This window comes from Rhinatrema bivittatum, chromosome 5 (assembly GCF_901001135.1).
Source record: "Rhinatrema bivittatum chromosome 5, aRhiBiv1.1, whole genome shotgun sequence".
NCBI classification, from domain to species: Eukaryota; Metazoa; Chordata; class Amphibia; order Gymnophiona; family Rhinatrematidae; genus Rhinatrema; species Rhinatrema bivittatum.
Genome location: NC_042619.1, coordinates 210,429,327 through 210,447,089, shown reverse-complemented (window position 1 = coordinate 210,447,089; position 17,763 = coordinate 210,429,327). Strand labels below are relative to the sequence as shown.

Below are 17,763 nucleotides of genomic sequence, written 5' to 3'. Positions count from 1 at the left end.
AGGCGGCTCAAGCACTTGCATTGGGAGCCACTTTATTTTGAAGCTCCCATGCAAATGCTCAAGTTAATTTCTGGGGAAATAAATCCACTTTCTTTGACCCTTCCCATTTACAGGATTTTCTTAAAGAAAAAAGTCTGGGAAAATAATTATGGTTTCTTTGCTGTGATATAAAGTGTCAACGGAATGTTAAGTGTTAACCTTTTTTTTTTTTTTTAAGTTATTTGTTTTTCCTTGGTGTTTTCTTCTTGTCCCTTTCTCTAGTTATATGGACTAGATGCAGTTATTTTATATTTTTTCCTGCTAGATTCCTATTGTCTGTGTGTAGCTGTTGCTGCATTTTCTTATGGTTTACTTTGTAAGCCTCTTAACATTTTAATTTAATTAATGCCGACCAAAATAAAAACCCATTGAGAGATTAAAAATCTACTGTTGCCATGTCCATAGCCAACCAAACTGCTGAAACCTCTCCAGTGTCCCTGATCCTGGGATGATATTCCAGCTAAAAGAGGGGTTGTTCCCTAAATATGTTCTGTTTACTTTATGTACTTTGCTTGCACCTCGCCTAGGATTTAAGAGAGTGAGAGTAGCACGTTCTCTTTAAATGAAATGAAAATCTGTTTCATTTCATTTCATTTCAGTTCTTTTGGCATGCTGTTCCCCCACCCAGGTGCTATTGCAAATTCCACATTTTCCTCGCCTCTCTCATAGTTGGTACTTTTTAAGAAGGACTCTTGACTAGATAGCAAATTTCTATTCGGATGGTCCCACTTTCACTTTGCTGCTATTCACAGTTTTTCGCTCTTAATGGGCCAAAATATTAACACCAAGGTCTTGAACTTGATTCACCCAGGGCAAGGTCTTTAACATTCACGTGGCTCTCTCTCTCTCTCCGTGTTTTTTCCAGAATGACCCGCACTGTAGACTTCTGAACCAATTGCAATGTAGTAGACAGCAGCTTAAATGCTGCCCCTGCTAATAATGCAGTATAGTAGTTTAATTACTCTTGATCCTCTGAGGTTTCTTTTGCCCTTTTGTTCCCGCTCTCCTGGCTGTGCTGCTGCTTCTCTTTTCTACTCTGCCTCCTTCTCTTTGAAATCAACTTCTCTCTGTTCATTCTTCTAAAACTCTCCACATCTTAAACAAAAAAAAAGACACTTAAGAGGTCCATATTGAAAAAGGTTGTCCAGCTAAGTTTCAGACTTAGCTGGACAAACAGTAGGATTTGAAAGTCCTGCTGCTCTGACCACTTCTGAGTTATCCAGGTAAGCTTTTAGGAAGACAAAACTGATCCAGATAAATCAGAGGCATTCCAGGGCAAGGCTAACTCAACTGGATAATGCAGAATTCAGCGCTATCCAGGTAAGGCTGCTCGTGCAGTCCTAAAGTTATCCATGTAACTTGGACTTTATCTGGCTGCATTCTACTGACTATCCAGGCAGCTTTATTCCCCACTTACCTGGGCTCTCAATATGGACCTCTTTAGACCTATTATTTGTCAAGCTTTTCCTTAACTATTTGTCTCCTCTGACTTTTTTCATCAAATTTCATGCCATTTTGCCATGACAGGGATGCCTTTAATTGTACATAGCACTCTACAAAAAAGCAAATAAAAACAAGTAAATATATTTGGTCAGTGGTTGATGGGACAAACTAAATTTTAGATGAGAAAAATTAATTTCTGCTTTATGATATTCAGCCTTACTTCTAACTGGGTAAGGATGGAACGACAGCATTGCATTATTTAACTTAATGTGGGTCTATAAGAACATAAGAAATTGCCATGCTGGGTCAGACCAAGGGTCCATCAAGCCCAGCATCCTGTTTCCAACAGAGGCCAAACCAGGCCACAAGAACCTGGCAAGTACCCTTTCATTAGTCAAAGTTCATCTCAGCTAAAACTGAAATCTTCTGACTGGCCAGACCAGGATCCCTGGACCTAACTCATGGTTTTCTTTTGATGAGGTAGCCCTAACAATGCAAAATCAGGTTCATAGTCTTTGGATCCTAAATGACAGCTCTCTGTCTAAGGTTGCAGAGATCAGGCACGAATGTAGGTTTTCTACACTTGTGGCTTTGTAAGATGCTGTGCCCTTTCCTGCATAAAATGGATTTTATCAACATAATCCAGCCATTAATTACTACTAGAATTGACTTTTGCAATTCCCTTTTGATTGGGTTGCCATCTAAATATATGCATTGTCTCTAGTTAATTCTAAAGGCAGCTGTTTGTATTGTTGTTGTCTGCAGTAACAGGGACTCCTTGTCCATGATTCTCATATCAATTAATGTTAAATTTTACCTGTCTGATATTCAAAGGCTATAGGGCAGGGGTGCCGCTTATTTACAAAGCTGGCTTGCATTTTACACTTCTACACATTTACTTGTTCATCACAGGGTGCTGTCTTAGAGTAACTAACCCTTCTTTAGTAAAGTCTGCTTAATGGGCCGGATTTTAAAAGGGTTACGCGCGCTGGGCCTATTTTAAAAAGGCCCAGCGATGGGCGTAAAGCCCCGGGACACGTGTAAGTCCCCGGGCTTTACAAAAGGGGCGGTCCAGGGGGGGCAGTCCGGGGGCAGGGCCAGAGGCCTCCGACATAGTGACCATTGCTGCTGTGTCGGAGGATCGCGTGCCGGCAGGCTGCCGGCACACACAATTTGCGTCTGCCCAGAGGCAGGGGCAAAAGGTAAGACAAGCGTCAAGGGGGGGGGGGGTTAGAGTAGGGCTAGGGGGGGGGAAAGTTAGGGGAAGGGGTGGGAAGGTTAGTTTAGGGTGAAGGGAACGGAGGAAGGCAGCGCGGCTCAGTGCACACAAGGTGCACAATTGTGCGCCCCCCTTGCGCGCGCTGACCCTGGATTTTAAAACATGCGCGCGCATGTTATAAAATCAGGCATACATGTGCACACGCCGGGTAGTGCGCGCATATGCAGGCTGCGCGCACTTTTAAAATCTACCCCAATATATACCAGAAAATGTGCCTTTTTTTATATTGACCTTCATGTCTGGAACAACTTGCCTCTTGAGATTTGTCTGGCTATCAGTTATTTGCACTTTAGGAAACTGGTTAAGACATTTTGTTTTTCTGAGGCCTTTCTGTAAGTTAAAATCATTGTTTTCTGCTTCTTTTGTTCCTGTGGTCTTTAGTGTTTTATGATGTGTTTTATTGTTTGATTATTTCGTTGTTGTCTCATATTGCTGATATTATAGAATCTTTGAGCAAATGGGTGCTAATATGATTAAATAAATATTATTTAACCTGTATTTGTACCCACTCACTAATTTGCTGAAAGATACTAAGATTCAATTCCACTTGTTTGCCGATGATGTGCAGCTATACATTGCTTTGGGCAATGAGAGAAGGTCAGTAATTTCAGATGTTAATAACTCCCTGGAAATGATCAAGACACTGATGACTGTGAACAAATTGTCTTTAAACCCATTAAAACAGAAGATTGGGTGGTGGGGAAGGAAGACCCAGAAATTTTGGGATAGATATTCAGAGCTGTCCTATTAGTAACCTAGGCAAAAAAACAGAGGGGACTACCTTACACCGTGGAAAGACTTTTATTAGAATTGCCCGACTCAAAATACAAGCTGAGTTTCGCCAAAAGGCTGCATCAGGGGCTAAAACAATCAAGAACAATAGATATTACCACAAACAAGCTCTATATTAAAAATTATAAACAATCTGCTAGAAAATGGATGATTGCTCATCTCTATGTAACTCTGCCATAATAGTCTACACTCATAATATTCATATATAACATACATATTTAAATCATTAATGTGCAACGTGACCCATTCACTCTATTTTAAACCTACTACTATTTAAAACAAACATCATTTTTATAAAAAAATTGTTTTAAAAAATAATTTTAAAAAATATATGAAAACACTGAAATCATTACCTTTATGCTGTAACCGTATACTCACAGCTACATATATCAGTATATCAATCTGACCATTAGTTGTTGCAGTAAAGCTGTTAATAAAAATGATCATTAAAAAACATAAAATGAGAGAAAGTCTCGTATACACAAATATATCAATAAATAATATTAAGAAACCATATGCATATCAAATCACACGTACAGACTATAAATAATATTCATAATACACACATCTAAAGCTGAAAATTATAAAAACAGCAATCAAACTATTGCAGTAAGTTCAATATCAGTGCACTCATAACTTCTTCCATTTAAATGACAACAATGCAGATATAATTAAAACTGCCTGATAAATAAAACAAAATTGTATTGACAAATCACACTAAACACATTTTAGCGCTAAAACAATTTTTTATTGCTAAAACTTAGTATAACACATAAATAAAGTCTTAAGCTGTTATTTTAGTAATCCCTAAGTTGTTGTGATATATATAACTAATACTCAACGAGCAGCTCTACAAAAAAAATTTTTACTTTACATCTCGCAAAAACTAGCACTGCAACTAAGAAAAATCCTCTGCTATATTGTCATTTATATGGCATTCTTCAAAAACAAAGTCTCACATTCGGACTATGAAAGAGACATAATACACACATCTAAAAACTGAAAATTATAAGAACAGAAAATAACCTATTAACAATGAGTTAAATATCAGTGCACTCATAGCTTCTTCTATCTAAATGATAACGTCACAGACATGAATGGCCATAGAGATAAATAATTAAAAATTAAAACTACCCGGTATCTGAAGCAAAGGTGTATTGACAAATCACACTAAACAGATTTAAGCACAAAAAACATTTTATATCGCTAAAACTAAAATAAAATCTTAAGCTTTTACTTTACTAATCCCTAAGTTGTTATATTATATATAACTATTACTCAATGAGCAACTCTACAAAGAGAAAATTTTAGAAAGTAGTCTCAAGGCTATCTACTTTACCTTTGTAAGTCAATGAAACATCTCGCAAAGACTTGCACTGCAACTAAGAAGAGTCCTCTGCTGTGTTGTCATTTATATAAAGTTCTTCAAAAGCAAACCGGGCCAAAAAACTGACATCATTTCCTGTGAAATGTGTCAATCACGTAGTCAAGGAGACAAAATTCTAGAGAACCAATTTCGATATTAATCAAAAGCATGGCTATTTTCACTGCACCAAAATAAACATTACATCATTTCCTTTGTTGCACGGTTTATGTATATTTATGAAGGCTGACACTTAAAAAGAGGACTGTGTTGTATATATCTAGATATACCATGATCGCTACTGTGTCTATATGAAACCAGGCTTACTATGTAACGTTTAAAACAACAGAAGGAAAATTTATCCTTGTCAAGATCGCTACAAAGTAGCGCTTAAAGAGGAAAATATGTGTCTATATCAAACTGGAGTCATTATATAACATTTGGACCAACGAAGAATAGACTAGTTGTATATCAGTGATTCTTTATAACAATGAAGGATAAACTAGTTGTATATCAGTGACGGGTTCACTAAGTGACGTGCAAAACCCAAAGAAGGAGGGGAAGAGAGAAACTAATACTATCAATAATGCATCTCCTTTAAAACGGGGTCACTGTCTGGCGATCGGAACACAGGAGTGCAACTGAAAATATATAGGTGAAAGCAGGTCACTTGTCTAAAATTAAAAAAAAAATAATAATAATAATAATTTTTAAGAAAACAGAAACTAATACTATCAATAATGCATCTCCTTTAAAACAGGGTCACTGTCTGGCGATCGGAACACAGGAGTGCAACTGAATATATATAGGTGAAAGCGGGTCACTTGTCTAAAAAAATAATTATAAGAAAACAGAAAAATCTATTATAAGAAAACAGAAAAATCTATTTCTTGATTTAACCCTGCCGGTTCTACAGTATTATATTTAAAAATAAGACGTTGTTCTATGCGTAGTAAGACCTTATCCAGATCTCCACCTCTCCAGTTCAAATTAGGTTTATATAATACACAGAATTTGTAGTCTTCAAAATTATGGTTAGCTTGACTGGAATGCTCAACCATTGGTTTACCTTCTAACTTTCTGTTGATCGCACTCCTGTGTTCAATCAAACGTTTGTTCAGTGGTCGAATGGTCTTACCAATGTAAAATTTGTTGCATGTGCAATATGCTACATAGACCACACCCTCACTTTTGCAGTTAGTGAATTTCATCAATTTATATGGTTCTGATTGGTTATTGAACGAAACCTGTTTAGCCTTCGGATTCACAGAGCACACTGAGCAGTGACCACATGGGTAGTGGCCCTGAGGTCTCAAATCTTTGAACTGTTTACGTGGAAGTGCAGAGGGGACAAGAAAATCTCTTAAATTGCGTTCACGTCTGTTAGCTATAACAAGTCTGCTGTTTTCGAAGCACTCTAAATTCCGCACAATTTCCCAATTTTTTCTAATAATTCCAACAATTCTATGTGTCATGTGATTATATGTTAAAGGGAATGCCACAATATCCTTTGTTTCTCTCTTTTTGGATTTCAAAAGTGTATGTCTTTCTTGTGTCTGTGCTCTCATATATCCAGCCTTTATATGTGGTGCTGGATAATGTTTCTGTATAAACCTCACTTCAAGTTCTCTTGCCCTTTGTTGGAACACATCCTCATCTGTACACAATCTTCGTATCCTTAAAAACTGGGAATAAGGAAGATTATTTTTCATGGATTTATTATGACAACTAGTGTAATCTAAAAATTTATTAGTATCTGTCGGTTTCTTATACAGGTCCATACTAAATTTACTGTCTTGTACTGTAATTTGGATATCCAAATATGAAACTGTTTCTTTGGAGTATGTCATAGTAAATTTGAGATTGGTGTCTATACTGTTTAACCAAACCAAAAAAGAAGGGAGGTCATTCATGTCACCTTTCCAAATCATAAAAACATCGTCGATGTACCTACGCCATAAAGCTATATTTCGCATATGTTGTTGGTCTAGCTTCATTTTATCTTCAAAAACACTGACGTACAAGTTGGCTATCGAGGGAGCCATGGTAGCGCCCATGGCTACACCTTTGCATTGAAGAAAATATTTATGTTCAAATTCAAAAAAAATTTTTGTAAGTGCTATCCTTGCTAATTCTAAAATAATCCATGTAGGTATACGCTTACATTCTTCGCGTCTATGTAGAACATCTTCTATGATCAAGAGTGCTTCTGATTGAGGTACGTTTGTATAAAGGGACTCAATATCCAAACAAACCAAGGTAATATCATCATCTTCTTTTAGGTCCAAGGTTTCTAAAGTATTGATAATATCATTGGAATCTTTAACATATGAGGCAATCTTAGGTACCTGAGGTCTCAAAAACTTATCGATAAACTTTGAAATTGGTTCCAATAGTGAACCCATAGCAGAAACTATGGGTCTCCCTGGGGGTGCTGTTACAGATTTATGTATCTTCGGAAGGATGTATATAGTTGGCATAACTGGTTTGGATACAGTTAAAAAATCTAGTTCCTTCTTAGTAAGGACATTGGTCTTCCTTGCTACATCTAAAATGTCGTCTATTTCTTTTTTAATAGAATCTGTTGGGTTGGCCTGTAGTTTACTGTAAAAAGTTGGGTCTGAAAGTTGTCTGTTTATTTCTGTGGTATATTTCTCCCTATCCATAATCACAATTTTCCCTCCTTTATCCGCCGGTTTTATGACAATTTTCTCATTCCTTTGTAAATTTTCAATAGCTATCCTTTCTTCTTTAGTGATATTATGTGTGACAAAATTACGTTTACCTTCTAACTTTTCAATATCCTTCAGGACCAGTGTTTGAAAAGTAGAAATCAATGGATTAGTTGGTCCAGTGGGTAGCCACTTACTTGGCTTCTTAACAATAGATTGATCAACGTAACTTGATTTGTTTGAAAACACCTCCATTATTTTCAACTTACGTACAAATTTGAACACATCGATGCGAGTTTGAAAAGCATTATATCTGGGTGTAGGAACAAACGAAAGACCTTTGTTAAGAACTGATACTTCATGTTTGTTGAGAATATGTTCTGAAATATTGAGTATCATATTATTCTGCTCTACCAACAATATCAGAACCAATGGTAGACCCTGTTTTAAAGGAGATGCATTATTGATAGTATTAGTTTCTGTTTTCTTAAAAATTATTATTATTTTTTTTTTTTTTTTTAATTTTAGACAAGTGACCTGCTTTCACCTATATATTTTCAGTTGCACTCCTGTGTTCCGATCGCCAGACAGTGACCCCGTTTTAAAGGAGATGCATTATTGATAGTATTAGTTTCTCTCTTCCCCTCCTTCTTTGGGTTTTGCACGTCACTTAGTGAACCCGTCACTGATATACAACTAGTTTATCCTTCATTGTTATAAAGAATCACTGATATACAACTAGTCTATTCTTCGTTGGTCCAAATGTTATATAATGACTCCGGTTTGATATAGACACATATTTTCCTCTTTAAGCGCTACTTTGTAGCGATCTTGACAAGGATAAATTTTCCTTCTGTTGTTTTAAACGTTACATAGTAAGCCTGGTTTCATATAGACACAGTAGCGATCATGGTATATCTAGATATATACAACACAGTCCTCTTTTTAAGTGTCAGCCTTCATAAATATACATAAACCGTGCAACAAAGGAAATGATGTAATGTTTATTTTGGTGCAGTGAAAATAGCCATGCTTTTGATTAATATCGAAATTGGTTCTCTAGAATTTTGTCTCCTTGACTACGTGATTGACACATTTCACAGGAAATGATGTCAGTTTTTTGGCCCGGTTTGCTTTTGAAGAACTTTATATAAATGACAACACAGCAGAGGACTCTTCTTAGTTGCAGTGCAAGTCTTTGCGAGATGTTTCATTGACTTACAAAGGTAAAGTAGATAGCCTTGAGACTACTTTCTAAAATTTTCTCTTTGTAGAGTTGCTCATTGAGTAATAGTTATATATAATATAACAACTTAGGGATTAGTAAAGTAAAAGCTTAAGATTTTATTTTAGTTTTAGCGATATAAAATGTTTTTTGTGCTTAAATCTGTTTAGTGTGATTTGTCAATACACCTTTGCTTCAGATACCGGGTAGTTTTAATTTTTAATTATTTATCTCTATGGCCATTCATGTCTGTGACGTTATCATTTAGATAGAAGAAGCTATGAGTGCACTGATATTTAACTCATTGTTAATAGGTTATTTTCTGTTCTTATAATTTTCAGTTTTTAGATGTGTGTATTATGTCTCTTTCATAGTCCGAATGTGAGACTTTGTTTTTGAAGAATGCCATATAAATGACAATATAGCAGAGGATTTTTCTTAGTTGCAGTGCTAGTTTTTGCGAGATGTAAAGTAAAAATTTTTTTTGTAGAGCTGCTCGTTGAGTATTAGTTATATATATCACAACAACTTAGGGATTACTAAAATAACAGCTTAAGACTTTATTTATGTGTTATACTAAGTTTTAGCGATAAAAAATGGTTTTAGCGCTAAAATGTGTTTAGTGTGATTTGTCAATACAATTTTGTTTTATTTATCAGGCAGTTTTAATTATATCTGCATTGTTGTCATTTAAATGGAAGAAGTTATGAGTGCACTGATATTGAACTTACTGCAATAGTTTGATTGCTGTTTTTATAATTTTCAGCTTTAGATGTGTGTATTATGAATATTATTTATAGTCTGTACGTGTGATTTGATATGCATATGGTTTCTTAATATTATTTATTGATATATTTGTGTATACGAGACTTTCTCTCATTTTATGTTTTTTAATGATCATTTTTATTAACAGCTTTACTGCAACAACTAATGGTCAGATTGATATATTGATATATGTAGCTGTGAGTATACGGTTACAGCATAAAGGTAATGATTTCAGTGTTTTCATATATTTTTTAAAATTATTTTTTAAAACAATTTTTTTATAAAAATGATGTTTGTTTTAAATAGTAGTAGGTTTAAAATAGAGTGAATGGGTCACGTTGCACATTAATGATTTAAATATGTATGTTATATATGAATATTATGAGTGTAGACTATTATGGCAGAGTTACATAGAGATGAGCAATCATCCATTTTCTAGCAGATTGTTTATAATTTTTAATATAGAGCTTGTTTGTGGTAATATCTATTGTTCTTGATTGTTTTAGCCCCTGATGCAGCCTTTTGGCGAAACTCAGCTTGTATTTTGAGTCGGGCAATTCTAATAAAAGTCTTTCCACGGTGTAAGGTAGTCCCCTCTGTTTTTTTGCCTTGGCTACGTGGGACCACCTTCCGGTTTGTTTCATTGGACCCTATTAGTAACCTAGCCAGTTAGAACTTATCTAGTTAAGTTACAATGTATATTCAGTGGCACAGCAAAGCCGCTGAATATGCGTGAGTATGTATATACACTTAGCTGGATAAGTCTACCTGGCTAAGTTTAGACCTGCTCTATAGAGCATCTAAACTTACAAGTATACTTATGTGGTTAACTCCAAATATCGGTAGTTAGCCATATAAGTTATTATGGCTAACTCACTCTGTCCCTGATCCACCCAGTATATGCCAACTTTTTATGCATGTAACTTTCAGCTGGAGGCCATGCACCACCAGGTCAGCTTCTGGAAACCTGCAATCATGGCGCCTAAATCCAGCCATGATGAAGGGGCTTACCTCCCTGTTCTCCCACTCCACCTCCCCAGCAGCTTTAAACTATGCCTGTACAGCATTCCCTAGATAGCCAATAAAAGACCTGACCCAGAAATCAATTTAATCAGGAGCTGTGAATTTCTTATAGTGAAACGTTGCTATAGCATGCTCTGAAAAGCTGGAAATTCTCTCATCCCTTTTCTATAGATAATAATGTGGCACATTTGCATTATTAAATCCCAACATATTCTTTGCCTTCCATATAGGTTTATGGTTTTTTGGATAAGCTAGATTGTCTTTGGTGCTCAAAGCATGCTTGTGGGTTATAGGTAAGAGAAACTGCAGAGGAAAAGCACATCCTGATGTGTGGATTGTCCATAAACTGCTGGCAGGGGTAATAAGACCTTGCCTCATTTGCTATGCATGATCAGTAGGGAATCATACGCTGTATTTACATGTGGAAAGGACATATGACAGCAAAAGGTATTTTACCCTAAGCTGAGGCTCTCAGCCCTGAAATAGGTCTAAGTAGCAGGTGAAATGAACTTTTCCTGCTATGATTAAAAATCTTAAAGTGCAGAAGTGTGTTTCTCATTCATTATTTTGTGTTTTTAGGACACAGTCGGCATAGACATTCCAATTACTAACCCTACACGGGAGGTTCTTCATTTGGATGTGATTGTAAACGGCACTGGACTAAAAGGTGCCAAAAGCCTAGTTCTGAAGCCAAAGGAAACTGTTGCATATTCAGCCACATATTCATCTGCCAGTACTGGCACCTTTGATGGAAGGTAATCTACAGTGCACTAATGATGAGAAAGCATGTAATTTTAGCATAAATTAAGAATCATTTCACCAGCAAAATCTTCAGTTTAGCACTTTAAGAAAATACCTGGTACAATGTGTGGGGTTGCTAACTGGCTCCAGATTTTCATAACAGCTCAATCCAGGCCTGATTTTAACCCTTTGCATGCTGGGACTTGTAGTTCTGATTTCTCTGCTGCATTCCCTGAGAAGAGCAAGAATACATGGCCCATGTGTGCCATGGAATAAAACCAGGACTGGATCTGCCTGTCCCGAAAATCTGGAGCCAGTTGGCAGCCTTATTTTGCAAAACCTCTGCTGTTTTTCTGTGATCCTTCTGGTGGAAGGTTATTTCTGCTTCCGATGCAGTGCACCACTCACAGGAGGCCATGAAGGCTTTGTTTCAGCCTATTAGCTGTTTTAATTATAGAAGGGCACCAAATGTGAAGGTGCCTTGACCTTGTGACTTCAGGAAATAAGCCAAACGCAATGAAATGAACTTGTATGAAGAGCTACACTTGACTTTGGCAAACTTGATATTTGTAAAGAATTTAAAGTTAATAATACATTATCCATTGTTGCATGTCCTGTGCTCATCACTCTGGAACAGATCAAACTTTTCAGATATCATACGGTGCACTGTTTATTCCTTATGATTTGTAAAGGTTTTGAGGTTACAACAGTTAAATATTGTTTTCTCTAATAATAAATCTGAAAAAAAAAAGAGTTTTGCCACACAGGTTTGACTCTAGATCTTCTGCTCTAGCTGCAGGAAGCAAACCTAACTAATGTTACAGGTGAAGCACTTTTTAGCACCCTTAATAGAAGACCATTTACCTCCAGCATTCTGCAGTAATTAGAAATGATCTACCTTTTAATGAATGTGGAAAGCATTTAAATTAAAGATGCTTTGTAACATTTGAAACTCAGAAGAGCATCAGCAGTACAATAATTGGCAGTGATAAGATTGATGACCTTTTGGGCTTGGTTGCAAGCATGCTGCCATTTTAATCACATTTCCTGCTCTGCTCTGCAAAATACACCGCTGAACACCTCAGAATGGTAAATTAGTTTTTACCAGTGGGCCCGATAATTAAACACCACTTGATTTGAGTGCCCTTTGGAATTTAGGCTCTTAACTTAGTAACAACATTCTTTTGTTTATGTTGGCAGAGCTTTGGTCAAAACTCACCTTAATGGTGCTCCCTAGATACAGTGTTTCTGCTTCGGCAGTGTTCCTCTTGTCTGCAGGCCAGGCCTGCTGCTTCTATCAGCAATGCTTGTGCTTAGGCTAAAAGGATTGTTCCTGTGGGACTGCACGACCTTAGTGCCGCAAGCTTGGAAAATGCACTGGGGCAATGTATTTATCCTGCGAGCAATTGCTCACATGGTTTGCTATTGATTTTCATGGGAACAATGTAGTAGCAAGGCATATTCCACTGCATTGGGAACATGAGGGACTATCATTTTGTCGAAATGACCACTTGTGGACACAATAGCGACATTTTCTGGAAAGAGAGAGAGAATCTGTCAATTTATTGAAAGCTGAATCTTAAATACGCTTTACTTAGATAAAGGCTTTTCTAGCTGCATATATTTTTAGAGATGATAGTCAAATTAAAAGGTATGAATAAAGATGTTTTTGCCCTGTTTCTGCTGCAAATATTCAAAGCTTCCTTGAGGGTGGCTGTTTCTTTTCAGCAGTGTTTGTTATAATAAAAGGCTTTATTAAGACATATATTTTGACACCATGGAAATTATGTTTTACCATATATTTTGTTTGTTTTATTTCATCGCATTTACTCTATTCCTGTCCATAACTGAAACATTTCAAAACTTCTGAAATATGAGCGGAGATATTTATATAATCCCTTTTACAAAAGCAGTGTAAACATCTGATCTAACAACAAACCTTTGTCAACTCTATTAATGCCCGAGATAGAATATTGGCCGGGACTCCTTTGCTATTGGTTACCAAATGATCTTTCCTGTTTTAGTTAATTATCATATTTCTAATCACTTTTTAAAATTATGCAACAGTTCCTAAGGATTTTATAGAAACAAAGTCTTCCATTTCAAATAGATCTTTTTGCAGTGAACTACTGTTGATGATTTTTTTTTTGTTTGTTATCCTGACTGTAAAAAATGCATGCCCACAAAAATGCTAAGTTACGCATATCAGGTTAACTTAATACCATTTGGGTTTCTTTCTTAATATCAGTGTCAGCGATCTTCCCCAGGCATGGATGGATCTGTTTATTTTATGTTGACAGGGAATAGTTTACAGAATGCTTAAAGTTTTCAGCAGACAGAAATAATTGAAATGGTTATTGCAAGCATTAACATTCTTAACCTTGGTAAGAACAGAGCATCTAGATGTTTGGTCAGCATCTTGACTAGTTTTGGTGGCTGTGTGGATTTTTACAAAACTTGGTGGTAAGACATGGGAGACAGTCTGAGTACTGGTTTCAGTGTGGGATAAGTAAGAACTGATAAGGAAGACAACAAGGTCTGAAATAGATGGTGAAGGCCCAGTGCTATACCAGAATTTAAATATGCTTGGGACAGATAGGGGTGAATTTTCAAAATGTTACACACATACAAATTTACATATATGCACATAAGTGTCCTTTACTCGCATATTCTCTATTTTTTTAAAAGTCAAAAATACTCATGTATGTTCGACTTTTGTGCTCATATATATGCACGTCAAAAAGGGACAGTCTGAGTGTTCTGGGGCATGGCCAGCACTTCTGTGCGTAAGTTGCTATTTTAAAAGACACATTTGCTAACCTACTCACAGAATCTTGCACCTGTTAATTATCTGATGTAAGTGATCTTAAACATTTTTAGTGTGTCATACTGACTGGGTGAGAAGTCTTGATGGAGAAGGACTGGGGAAACTGGTAGAATAATTGGTAAACCAGTTAATTTCATTTACATATGCATGTTTTTTTAAAATTGGCCAATTTCAGTATGTAAATTGGGACTTACGCAAGTAAATCCTACTTTAAGTTCATGCATAAAATATGCGCATATAATTTTAATATGTAGGAAAAGTACACATCTTCAATGAATTGATAAATGTGGTTTCAATATATTTCCATGCAAATATACATATGTATGTATGTTGTTGGGTAAAGATCTACATATTTTATAAAACACGCATATATCATATTTGTGGGTTATAAAATATTTGCGTTTTTCTGCTTATGGCCATATACATACATATATGCCACCACATGCATTTGTTCGAAAATGATCTTATCTGAGAGCAGTGTTAGGAACAATGTTAAAATGTTAAGTGTTAAAATGAGGTTGAATAAAAGTTATGGGGAGGAGGAGCCAGTGATGGTTTAATTAGAGGAATTTAAATGATCACCTATGCAAAGTGATTGAGAACAGAGAAGAGAACAATTGATCATAGGTAAGCCATGTGGTCCTTTGCTGCTGTTATCTGCTATGTTGCTATGAAGTGTAGTCAAACTAACGACAGTGGGTCTTCTCAAACCTGTTGTTTGGCTTGTGATCAGAAAAACCTAGACTGGACAATTTTATTGAATCTTTTTCCGACATACAAAGTATGAAAAGTTTTATTTGTGCTTCATTTTCTTTTCTTTGGGGGAAAGTATAAATATTTGTTGTCCTTATTCCCCCCCTGCCTCACTTCCAGAATGATTGCCCCTTGTCATGCATGCAAAACGCCAGCCCCAAAAGCCAAGTGACCTGAACTTGAATGTCCTGCACCATATAGTGCAGTGCCAGGTAGTTGCCAAAGAGATGCACATGCCCAGTGCTTTTCCCGATTAAAATACAAAATTAAAACATAGAAATCACATGAGCATGTGCTAAGATCTCATGAGTGTCTGTTTAGATGTGTAGACCTCAAGGTGTGGTTTATTATTAAGGCTCCCATTTTGTTGTTGGTGTCATGGCTGCCATGGTTTCCATGAGAGAATTCCATAATATGACCAAGAGCTTAGAGAATTCAGCAAGATGGTTGTGACTTTTAAAAAGTCCCATGATTATGATATTAATTTGCAAGAAATCTAGGAACATTTTTCACATAGGTGTTTTGGTTATAGTAAAGTATGTTTATAGATCTACATAAGAGGGCTTATATGTATCTTTTTTTCTGTTTCCTAGTATCCTATTCCAGTCTGATCTATGTGGAGAGTTTTGGTATGCACTAAAGATGACATCTGAAAAACCAGAGCCCACTACGCTCCCTCAATTAGAATGTGAGCTTGGAAAGTACGTATGGGACAATGTGCTACCCATGTTAATCTCATGGAAGATGTTGAAAGAGAAGTTAGTGAAAAATGTGATGAATGACTTTTTCATCGTGTTGGGGGTTTTATTAGACATAGTTTTGAAACTGAGCAACCTTATTGGCTGACAGTCACAGTTGACTATAGGATGGCCTTGGATATGACATCAAAGATTCAATCACCTCAGCATATGATAGGGGCAAATTCAGATTGACACCATTTTGAAAAATGCAGGTTTGAATGGATTTTCCCCAGATTTGACAAATCTCACTAGCAGATCTGGAGAAAACGCACAAATTCCCATTCAACTTGAACTAGTCTGAAATAAACCTAGTTCAAACTTGACCTTGAATTTTCTCATATCTTTAGTTTGCATCAGCAGAAAAGGGCTGTTCGCCAGGTTATAAATACATTTTCTCATTATAAGGCTTTCAAGAGTGACAACAATATGACAATGCCAGAATATTACAGAATATTAAACCTTTTTCAAATAAGGCCCAAATTAGACCCAGCAGTAGCTTTCCTTAGTCTACCTGGGTAATAATGTGTTATGGACTTTTTCTCCAGGAACTTGTCCAAACCTCTTTTGCACCCCACTATGCTCGTCACCTTGATTACATCCTCTGGCAACAGATTCAAAGCATGTTTGTGCACTGAGTGAAAAAGTATGTTCTATGATTTGTTTTAAATCTTCTAGTTCTTAGTTTATATTTTGGAAGATTAGGGGTAGATTTTCCAACGTGCATGTGCTTCCCAGCGTGCACACATGGATGCGCCGATTTTCTAACATGCGCGCGCTGGCACACACATGTTAGAAAATCAATGGGCCACACACGTATGTGCGGGCAGTGCGTGCAAGAGGGGGAGAATGAATGCAACCTCCGCGTGGCAATCCATTCTGGCCTTCGCCAGTTTCCTCCCAGTCCACTCCAATTAAGGAGCGGATTGGGAGGGAACTTCCCTAACCCCCTACCTAACCTTCCTTCTCCTTCTCCTCTCCTCTCCTCCTCACCCCCTAAAACTCACCTACCCGGCCTTAATTTTTTTGTTTTATTCCTTGCTGCTTCTTGAGAGGTGAAGTAATTTACACGAGCCGGCTGGCTGCCAGCGCGCGCTTCCCCGGGACAGCGGCTAATTGCCCCTGTCCCAGCCAGCCTTAGTCCCGGCCCGCCCCTTTGAAGAAACCCAGCACTTGTGCGCGTACCGGGCGTCACACACGTGGCTGGGCCCCTTTGAAAATTCGCTCAATGCGCGCAAGGCCTGGCCACGTATGTAAAGCACAGATTTTACACGCACAGGGCTTTTAAAATCCAGGCGTTATAGTTCAGATTTATAACTAGTGATCATCAAAACTAATTTGTTCTATATTATATCTATCATAAGATTGTTTTCTGGAAAGAGAGTATTTGTATATTTGGTACTTATAGAGGACAAGAGCCCAGGTAAAATGGCTTAGCTGAAACTTTCCCACCTCTGTCTGGCCTAAAGTACGTGTGTGCTTCCATAGCATACTTCATATTTATCTGGTTTAAAAAGTCATTTCTGGGGGCAGGATGGGGCCTGTAGTATGAGTGTGCTTCTATAAGAGGCATTCCTGGAAATCTGGGATGGGGCTTGCTGTATGTGTGTGCTTCCATAGCTTGCTTATGTTTAACCAGGTTTAAAAGAGGTGTTCCCTGGGTTGAGGCAGGGCGGGGAGGGCCTGTATCATGTGTACGCTTCCATAGTATGTTTCCATTTATCTGGGGTGCTCCCGGGGGATGGGGATAGGGGCAGGTCCTGGAGTATGTGCATGCTTGGCTTTGTCTGGGTTAGAAAGAGAAATTCCTGGGGACTGGGGAGGGGCGGGGCCCATAGTATGTACGTGCTTCCATTTATCTGGGTTAGAAAGAGGTGCTCTCCATGTAGGGAGATGGGGAAAACAAAGCATGCACTTGACATATTCCCCTTTTAGGCCATCCACACAGAATAGCAGGTGCAAAGCACATGACTCTTTTGTTATTTCAATGGGGAAGAATGTGAATTGTTTCTATTTGAAAACTGAGTGCAATGCACTCGAACCAAAGGTTCCTGCATACATTACAAATAGCGCAGTCTATAAAAACTGCTCCCATAAAGAGAAC

General features: G+C 37.2%; 1 protein-coding gene across 1 annotated transcript in view; it reads left to right on the top strand.

Annotated features, from left to right (window-relative positions):
• CFAP47 (cilia and flagella associated protein 47) overlaps positions 1–17,763 on the top strand; it is a 1,765,744-nt gene that overhangs the window by 1,364,646 nt on the left and 383,335 nt on the right. Inside the window, exons 52-53 of the mRNA XM_029603108.1 lie at positions 11,181–11,356; positions 15,516–15,623. Coding sequence (XP_029458968.1) covers positions 11,181–11,356; positions 15,516–15,623 — 284 coding nt within the window. The remainder of the gene's footprint in view (positions 1–11,180; positions 11,357–15,515; positions 15,624–17,763) is intronic.